Here is a 9,517-nt window from a genome sequence, read left to right as displayed (position 1 = left end):
ATTTAACAAAATAACCTTTTGCTTGGCTCCACACCAGATGGAGGCAAACTCAATAGCACGGCTCCGTTCTAGGTGGAGCCAAACTCAATAGCACGGCTCCATTTCAGGTGGAGCCATGGTCAGAAGTACAACGCCATCCCTGCCGGAGCCAAGCTCGATCAGTAGCACGGCTCCGTCCCAGACGGAGCCAAACTTAGTAGCACGGCTCCATCCTAGGTGGAACCAAGGTCATTAGCCGTTTTCCAACAATAATTGGAAGTACATGGTTCATGCAACTAACGAGGACCAAGGTCATTGAGCCCAACGGAGAGGTTTGCATCATCTCTCACCATCACCAAAAGATACTTAACACAATTATTTTCTATTTATTTTCATTTAGGTGGTTATGTGTGCAAAATTAGAAGATGTACCATAGCAAGTCTGTATTCTTCTCATATTGTTATTGTTATTAATTGTTCCTTGACATTACTCTTTTGAACCGGGGTGACACGTCAATATAGAGTGTGATCTCGGTGTGGTTCGTACCTCCGACGTCGTCGTCATACATGTCATCTCTATCACAATTATGGTGAAAAAGTAGAGTGATGGAAGACATAGTATTTGTATTTTATAGTTTTTTTATCAGTTTATTAACATATAAACTACTTTTTATAATGAAATATAAATTGTTATAGATTTTGTCATCTATCCTTGATATATATTCTATTTATCATTGGAATGTGCTTCCTCGATAGCTTGAGATGTTTTCTTTTATCATGAAATATAATTTGGCATAGATTTTGCCATTCATCCTTTCTATATATTCTATTTATCTTTGCAATGTGCTTCCTCAACAGCTTGAGGTGCTTTTTATCATCAAGTATAACTTGTCATAGATTTCTTCATCTATCCTTGCTATATTATTCTATTTATCTTTGCAATGTGCTTCCTCAGCAGTTTGACATGTTTTTTATCGTGAAGTATAACTTGTCATAAATTTTATCATCTATCCTTGCTATATTAGTCTACTTCTCTTTGCAATGTGCTTCCTTAATAGTTTGGGTTCATGGATGCGATCTAGTACCAACAAGCATCAGGTTGTAGTCACAACCTCGAACCGAAAGATGTCCAGACTCTCTAGAAAATCAGAACGAACTAACGGAGACGCTTATTAACCAACCAACAGTATAATAACTCGGCGAGTATCTGAAGGAACCACAACATTTCTTACATGTGCCTAATAAGTACTACCAGCAAAGCGCCTTACTTCTTACTTCTGACGAGTTTCGCACGCATCAGTGACTCAAAGTCTTTTCTGACAGGGTTAGATTGTAGGGTGACTTTCTGTCGCAGTAGGGGTTTAAGCGCCCACCGGTGACAATTTTGCACACATAAACAAGCACGAAATAGAAAATAACTGTCTTGAGTATCCCTTGGTGGTGGTCCGAGATGATGCAAACCTCGCTATTGGGCTCAATAAACTTAGTCATCACTAGATGCATGAACCACTCTCAATTGTTGTTAGAAAACGACTAAGGACCATGGCTCCACCTGGGACGGAGCCGTGCTACTGAGCTTGGCTCCACCTAGAACGGAGTCGTGCTACTGAGCTTGGCTCCGCCTGAGACGGCGTTGTGCTTATGAGCTTGGCTCCACCCTGGACGGAGCCGTGCTATTGAGTTTGGCTTCACCTGCAACGGCGCCATGCTTCTCATCTTGGCTCCACATGGGACGGAGCCGTGCTACTGAGCATGGCTCCATCTTGTGTGGAGCCGAGCAAAAGGTTATTTTGTGAAATATTTTTAAAATCAAGTTATTTTGTGTGATCTTTCCAGATTTAGGTTAATTTTGTCAAAATCGACCGGACTTGGCAGGTCGGGACAGGTTTTTGCCTGTTTGGGCTAGGTTGGGCCTGATTTGTAAGTCCGGAGGTTGGACCGGGCTGGGCTCAGGTCTGGAAATTTAAGGTTGGGTTTTTTTAGGCCCGGTCCGAGGAATGACCAGATGTAATAATTTGGAGTAGGCAATTTCGTCATTTCGCTTCAGATCAAATGATTGATCAGCCTTAGATCAAAAATAATGGTTAATGCTGCGTGCTTATCCATCTAGCCAACAACAACTAAGCTAATCATCGCCCACTAAAAAACCACTCGCCTCGTACGACCGTATCCACTTGTCTCGAAAAAGCCGGGTACGCTTCACTACTGCCCAAAAAAACCATACGGAAACGCGAGGGCAAACCCGTCATTACAGTCCCCGAGCGAGTGAGTGGCCACGCCGCGATAAAGCCTCCTCACGCACTCCGCCCGCTCTCCCCACTCACCCGCCGTCGCCTCCCCTGCACTTTCCTCTCGCATCGTCCGCCGCCGCCGTCGCCGTCGCATCGTCCTCCCGGCGACTCCGATGGCCGCCAGCAAGTGGGTCCGGCCCGAGGTGAGCTCTCCACGCCCAGATCCGAGTCCGACCATCCACTCCTATCCCCTCGCTCTTCTGATGTCCAGCTTATCCACTTCTTTGGCGTCGGCGCAGGTGTACCCGCTGTTCGCGGCGACGGGCGTGGCCGTCGGAATCTGCTTCTTCAGCCTCTTCCGCAACATCACCGGCAACCCCGAAGTGAGGTACGGAATCCGGATTTCTAGCGCCCCCGCCCGTCTCGCTTGTTTGATTATTGCAATAGTTGGCGTTGTGCTTATTTGGTGGACTAGATAGAGTAGATCCGCTGGATTTCGACCAGTTCGTGGTCGTGCGGTGTTGACTTCGGTGCTACGGTTGTCATGGCCATGTTTTGACAGTTTTGTCAGGTGAAAAATTGTGTTCTGGATTTCATTTGCGTAGGCAGGGAATTAATCCACGAGGCGTAAGAACGATTTGGCCTTTTACAAGAGTGTTCTTGCTTGTTTGCCTTTTACAAGAGTGTTAGGGAAATTGTCCATATTTTGTAGGATCATTTTCTATTCTTAGTATGATATTGTACCAATCATTGCTCGTACACAGGAAGTCAAGCCTGTTATCTTGTGGGTTCTAATGGATAATGAACTACTACTATTGTATTATATATGGTCTGCTTTTCTTGCAATTGATTGTTTAGTGCACCTGCATGATGATAAGGTGATCTTAACAAACATCATCTGGATTGGTTATTCTAAATTAGTGGCACCTTAGCTTAATCGTGTTAGAGAACTGCCTGAAACATGCCTGCATATTGTTCATACAAAGAGGCGCACTAAAACGATTTCATCTGCAGGGTCAGCAAGGTTGGGAGGGCAGCTGGAGTGCTGGAGAACCACGAGGAGGGGAGGCGCTATGCCGAGCACGGTCTCAGGGCCTTTGTGCAGAACAAGACCCCCGAGATCATGCCGGGAATCAACAAGTTCTTCACCGACCCGAAATGAAGCATCCCAGTCTGGCTATGAGTCTGGCTGGTCAAAATGTTGTGCTTCTGTTAGTAACTGTTGTGGTCAAATGTAAAACCCAATTTGAGTAATTTGGAGATGTCAAAGTAACTCTTATTGAAAGTAGAACCATGAATTGCTTGATGGCTTTTCTATGTATGTGAGATGGCTGATGGCTTGAAATATGTGTTCTGTTTGAATGGTCTGTCATGTGTAGATCTCAGTGGTAGCTGCTGTTTACTGCAACATTTTGATGTTGCCTCTGGTGTTTTGAACTTGTTCAGGTCCTCCGGTATCTGGGACACAATCCTTTTGAAGTTTAGATTTGTGAACTGTTAAGGTTTTGGCATGCAAAACATGTGCCTTGACTGTTGCAACATTTTATCTCATGACCCGCATCCATGTTGTATCTACTTCTACATTACCCATTTACCAGGAGGGTTGCTACATGTCAAGATGGTCGCTGGCTTGAAATATGTGTATTGTTGGAAATCCTTGAATGCTTGAACTTACTCTTGGCCGTTTACAAGTTACTCTTGGCCATTTGCAAGAGTGGTCTTGCTTGTTTGCCTGTATTGTTAAGGAAATTGCAACCATAATTGATAATTTGTTGGATCATTTTCTATTCGGAGCATGATACTGAACCAATCAGGAAATCAAGTGTGCTATCCTGTGGGTTCTAATGGATAATGAACTGTGTATTATATGGACTACTTTTCTTGCAATTGTTTAGTGCACTTGCATGATGAGAAGGTGATCTTAACAAACATTATCTTGTTGGTTCTTTTTAATTAGTGGTAGCTCTTGTTAATCTGGTCGGAAAAAAAAAACCTAAAAAGGGATGTCTGATCTTGTTAATACGAATATACTGAAACATATCTCATCTGCAGGGTCGGCAATGTGGGGAGAGCAGCTGGAGAACCATGGGGGAGGTGCTACGCCGAGCACAGTGTCAGGGCTTTTTTTGCAGAACAAAACCACCGAGATCATTGCAGGGATTAATAAGTTCTTCACCGACCCAAAATTAAGCATTTTAGCGAGGATGTTGAATAACTCTTATTTAAAGTAGTAACATGTATTGCTTGGAAATACCAGCTTCAGTGAGATTGCTGAATGTTTCTGCTTAGTTCCTGTATTGTGTGTGCATCAGTGGTAGATTTCTGCAAACATTAAGATATTGCTGCTGGTGTTTTGAACTGTGCTCCTGCCTTCCAGTATCTGTGACACTATTCCTTCTGTATGTGTCGATTGTTTAGCCTTCGTTATGTACCTATTTTAGACCATCTTGCCACACTGTATTTCCTTTGTTAGACCAGCTGCCATCGGATTGGCATCGAACAAATGCAAATCATCAACGTCCCTCTGCAGTTCTGATCTCAACGCCAGAGGATCTCGTTGCAAGTTTCTTTGAGATCTCTCTGGTTCTTTCGCTGTGGTTTTGTTGGACAGCGAGGGAGTTTGTTGCAAGCTTCGGGGCTTAGATTCTGATGTTGCGAGGGACATCTGTTTTCCAGATTAGATCCCACGTGCTCTACTTGGTTGTAGGCTGGATCCCGAGCCTAATAAACTGGTAATAATCTGTACTAGCACTACATTTTATCTCACAAACCACACATAATGTAGCATTATGTCAATGTTCAAGGATCCATTCTATATTCTCCATTTACCAGAAGAAGAAAAACAAAGGGAAAAACAAATTAACTCGTTAGTGCTGGCCAAAAGGAGCAGAAAATCAAAATTAAACCAGATGGCTCTAATATGCAGGCATCAGATGTTATGGCAGTTTCCTGCAGAGAATCAACATAACAACTGGAGATGAGCCAAGTAGAGTTCATGATGCAGACAAAATCACATTGCCAAAAAAAAATGACAACCATTTGTATTATTTTTCAGTTTCTTTTATAACTAACCAGACTCCAGTTTCTTGCATACATCAAGCAAAGGTGAAATGCGCCTTTGTTTTTATGACATCTTGTACAGGTCGAACTCCTAAAGTTATCAGCAGACGAGCTGATCTGCCTACAAGAATTAGTTTACAACAGACCTGCCTAAACCAAGCTGGCCCTTCACGAGGTCGATTCCCGGTTAACATCCAAGTACCATGATTTCCATGCTTCAACATAGTGACCAAAAAGATCATTCAGTGCTGCATTTAGAAGATGTAGAGGAAATTTTGTAAGTTTATCAACAGGCTAAACAGTAGTATATTTCATAAAAACAGCATAAGAAGGCATCATTCTTCTACTTGGCCATGTCAAACAATATTTTGGCTTTTGGGCTTAGTTAAAATTGGAAAGAACATGAGAAACTACCACTTGTTATCTGATTGAAGAGCGTAAGTGCGTTCCGGTCACAATAAGCATGTCCAAGACCAGAGGGCTGGTGTCAGACATGAAACCAGATCATTAGATTCTGAAATAGGGATTGTTGCTACTCTTTCTCTATCTACTACTGCTGGTGAGTACTCGTGCTGAATTTGGTTTACAGAAGATCAAATGTTGTCAGAGTCGGCTACTACTCGTGCTCATTAGAGTCAGAATCTGCACTAGAATGGGATGAATAGATATGCGCTAGAATGGTTACACAAGGTAAAAAAAGCTACAGTTATAAAATCTGCGAAAGTATATGAATTTCAGTTGGTCCTGAACTCCTGAGTTCTAGTTTCTTCCTGATCATGATCATACATACATATCACTCTGGATGTAGACAGTGACAAAAATGGTAGATAAGTATATTACTACGAGTTAAGTAATAGAGCTACTACAAGCAAATCGAAGGGTAGGTACCAAAATCGGCATCTTGAAACAAAATTCCCATCCAGTGCGATTTTCTAAATCTTGACCATAGTAAATTAACATATGGAGGTAATGTTGAACTGACCTTGATTTTGGTACTGCGGACGAAATGAAGTCGCAAGGCTCTCCCAATCTTGAATGTTCTTGCTCTCCTTCTCCCTTGTGCGGTCATCAATTTCATGTTTCCTTGCACCAGCAGGGTGGAAGGGCCCATAAACAAAACCGCTACTCTTTCCTTGCCTGAGCTGACTCTCAAAAGTTTTCAGCATGCTACCATCACCCTGCATGAGCTTGCCTTTGTTCTCTGTTTCCGAGACGAATTTGCCCCTCTTGTTGTCGATGTTTGTGATATCAGTACCAAATGCCCTCTTGCTAGACACTACCTTACTAGCTGGCTGTAAAGCAACTGTGACATTGTTTCCTTCCTTTCTCTTTGCCTGGCCAAGCCACCGGAATGCAGGTTTTCTTGAGTCCACTTGATGTGTCTGAAACGTACCACAGAAACAACAAGGCTAAGAAAAAAATGACCATTTCCATTCATCTAATATGGCATGTGGTGAAGAGACTACCTTCTCAATTAGGTTCAAAGAAGATAGCACATTGGCAATGTCATACAGTCGCCGGACTTTGGCTGTATTACAAACGTCAGAATCATTATGAATTCCAGATGTATAGGTAAATTCGTTGTGCTAACCAAGTAACAGATCATAAAAATTGAAGAAACGCAAGTACTGACTTCTCATATTGCTCTCAGCGTGTCTCTCTCCAAGGAGCAGCCTTGCAGCCTCATCAAGTGAGATGGTCTCAAGCTGTGCCAGGAGCAAATCACATTTCAATTAACCCACGAAGGACAAGCCGCCTTATTTAATCAAACAATTCAGGAGAATGATGAGTCTGTTCACCTCCATAGTGAGGAAGAGCTTCACAAAATTCTGAGTGAGCAGGCCAAGCGACTTCTCCTTCCTATGATCTACAAATGCGGCACCGGAAACACCAACTCAGTACATAATAGTCACTACTAGCATAACAGAACAATTAGAAAGCAATGGATCAGCTATACCAGATCTAAGCTGGCAGCGGGGTGTGTCAGGCTTATCAGAAGGAGTTTCCATTGACTGCGACTGGCTAAGCTCCATTGACTGTGACTGGCTAAGCTCCATTGACTGTGATTGGCTAAGCTTCTCACTGTCAGCATCCCCATCAGCATCACCCAATCTATCATCCTCGTCTTCATCATCCGACACCTTTGCAATGAAGAAAAGAAATCCGCTTCTTTTATCAGCAACAGGGGCTAATTTGCACTATGATAATTAAGGGGCAAACAAAGGAAAGTGAGTAAATCTAACATTAGCAGCAGACGGTTCCTCCAGTAATGGTGACACCAAGCCGGACATCTCCCCCAATGCCTTCTCCTGAGCAAACCGTGAGAACAGAAGGGGTAAACTGTTGATTGTGCAAAGTGTGCTAAAATTCGTGTACAATGGGTAGAACAGAACAGTGGGATCCGAAGTACAAACCTTTAGTTCCTTGAGTGCGGCAGGGACCCCCTCGAAGCCAATCCATGTGTATCGATTCTTGGCCCTCCTCACAAGAATCTGCATATTAGTCAGCAGCATATGTCAAGAAGGAAAGAATGAATCTTTCTTATCAGAAAGGGCAGGCAAGCAAGAGAAATGGTGAGGCTCACCCCAACGCTCTCTAGCACATTGACGATGTCGTAGATCCGGCGCCTTTCGACGCCAAGCCTCCTGGCGGCGTCGTCCAGCCCCACCGTGTCCACGTCGTCCCGGTCGTACAGCGCCACGAAGCTGCAAAACCCGGCAGCCTAGGTCAGAACACCGAAGGACCCGACGGAGCGCGCAGGTGGGGGCGAGATCTCGTCCTACTTGGAGCAGAGGAGGCCGAGGGATTTCTGCTTGCGGCTGTAGGCGTGGTGCCGGCAGGCCTTGGCGGCGGCACCCGCGCTGCCTCCGGCACCTTCCAGCAGCAGCCGCAGGGGCTGGTAAGGCGGAGGCTGTGGGGCGGCCACAGGAGGAGCCTCAGGGGCGGCGGCGGCGGCGGCTTCATCCATCGCCGCTCGGTCGGTGGGTTGGATGTCGAGGGGAAGGAGAGAGATGAGGGAAAATTTAGAGCTCTAGTTTATTGGTGAGATCTGCGGGGTTTGGAAAGGAGAGGATGAGAGGGCGGCGAGGCCGTTGGAATGATTGCGATTTGGCGCCCGCGGCGGCGGCGCGTTTTCAAAAATTGTATTTTGGCTTTCTCCCTTGAGCGCCGGCTCCAGCAATCCCGCTCGTGCGCGGCGCGGTACGTGTACGTGCTGGGTTGTGCAATCGCCAGTACTATAGGGCTAAGAATAAAATAGGGAAATTGTTTGATTCCAACAAGAAAAATCACTTTGGAACTCGAGTTGGATGCAACTCGGTTTTCTTGAAAAAAAAATTGAAATTGACGTTTCAGTAGTTCAAGTGTGATTTTTTAGACCTTTGAATATCATTATCGAATTTTCCAAAAAAAAAATTAAAAAACGAGCTACTCAAGCTCACAAATCGCCGCACTCTTTTTTAGAAATGGGGATACCCTTGTTCATAGCATCCTCTTCCTCTCCTTGTTTTATCATTATTTTCTCTATTAGGCCATGTACAAAGGAAGATGCTTAGAGGGTGTTTACAAAAAGTATACCGGTTTTTGTCACCTTTATTTGTAGATTGAACTGGCTTTCTAGTTAAAGATTGAGCTATCCTGACATTCCGGTTATTTTAAAGCGGAACAGTGCTATCCGGGCATACTGTGAAGGAAGTTCCTCCCTGAAAAGAAATGAAAAGATGAGTAGGCCCAACTAGTAATTAACTTGTCCCCAGCTCCTTTAATCATGACTATGGGTCCCAGCCGCATAACCATTCTTCCCCTACTCTAAATAAAAACAGAATATGAACGAACCAAATTGGATTTTAAGATCTAGACACTCCCTTCCCTTTCAAGAAACAAACCTGACCTCAAGGCGTTTCGCGAGCCATGGTATCGGTGCCTCAATTGTTAATGATCTGTGGAAAGTTTTGATGTTCCAAATGGTGTCTCGAGTCTCGAGACACTACAAGTGTGTATGATTTCTATTGTGTTCCCACGAGTAAGATGTTGCCGTGACTGCGGTTGTAGCTTCGAGAGATTTTTCTAATGTTTGCAAACACGTTTATGTGATGTTGCATGTGCTACACACTTATGTACCATGCATTGGTTGTTCATGTTTCTTGTGGTGACATGCTTTTTCAATGTTTTTTGTTGCAACCTATTGGGATATGTTGCATGTCGAGAACTTTTGTTGTATGGGTATATTTTTTATTTGGTGACTGTTGG

General features: G+C 44.1%; 2 protein-coding genes across 2 annotated transcripts; one reads left to right on the top strand and one right to left on the bottom strand.

Moving 5' to 3' along the window:
* Positions 1–2,308: 2,308 nt before the first annotated feature.
* LOC124685465 lies at positions 2,309–3,567 on the top strand. Its single transcript, XM_047219820.1, has 3 exons — positions 2,309–2,412; positions 2,509–2,597; positions 3,224–3,567. The coding sequence occupies exons 1-3, from the start codon at positions 2,383–2,385 to the stop codon at positions 3,369–3,371; spliced, it is 267 nt and encodes an 88-aa protein (XP_047075776.1). The 5' UTR covers positions 2,309–2,382; the 3' UTR covers positions 3,372–3,567.
* Positions 3,568–5,275: 1,708 nt separating this feature from the next.
* Positions 5,276–8,237, bottom strand: LOC124674873 (E2F transcription factor-like E2FE). The gene is made up of 10 exons (XM_047210930.1): positions 8,053–8,237; positions 7,854–7,974; positions 7,684–7,761; positions 7,513–7,578; positions 7,227–7,410; positions 7,069–7,136; positions 6,903–6,975; positions 6,736–6,797; positions 6,252–6,651; positions 5,276–5,517 (listed from the first exon to the last, which is right to left on the bottom strand). Exons 1-10 carry the CDS (start codon positions 8,235–8,237, stop codon positions 5,438–5,440), a joined length of 1,317 nt encoding a protein of 438 aa, XP_047066886.1. The 3' UTR covers positions 5,276–5,437.
* Positions 8,238–9,517: the final 1,280 nt, after the last annotated feature.

This window comes from Lolium rigidum, chromosome 1 (assembly GCF_022539505.1).
Source record: "Lolium rigidum isolate FL_2022 chromosome 1, APGP_CSIRO_Lrig_0.1, whole genome shotgun sequence".
NCBI classification, from domain to species: Eukaryota; Viridiplantae; Streptophyta; class Magnoliopsida; order Poales; family Poaceae; genus Lolium; species Lolium rigidum.
This window is presented reverse-complemented; position numbering and strand designations above follow the sequence as displayed.

Excerpts from the sequence above, each read along its gene's own strand:
- LOC124685465 (XM_047219820.1), top strand. The coding sequence starts at position 2,383 with ATGGCCGCCAGCAAGTGGGTCCGGCCCGAG. Across the intron at positions 2,413-2,508 it reads GCAAGTGGGTCCGGCCCGAG|GTGTACCCGCTGTTCGCGGC; the intron begins GTGAGCTCTCCA and ends GCGTCGGCGCAG. Across the intron at positions 2,598-3,223 it reads ACCGGCAACCCCGAAGTGAG|GGTCAGCAAGGTTGGGAGGG; the intron begins GTACGGAATCCG and ends TTTCATCTGCAG.
- LOC124674873 (XM_047210930.1), bottom strand. The coding sequence starts at position 8,237 with ATGGATGAAGCCGCCGCCGCCGCCGCCCCTGAGGCTCCTCCTGTGGCC. Across the intron at positions 6,798-6,902 it reads CGCTGAGAGCAATATGAGAA|CCAAAGTCCGGCGACTGTAT; the intron begins GTCAGTACTTGC and ends TTTGTAATACAG. Across the intron at positions 5,518-6,251 it reads TCCGCAGTACCAAAATCAAG|CACTGAATGATCTTTTTGGT; the intron begins GTCAGTTCAACA and ends TTCTAAATGCAG.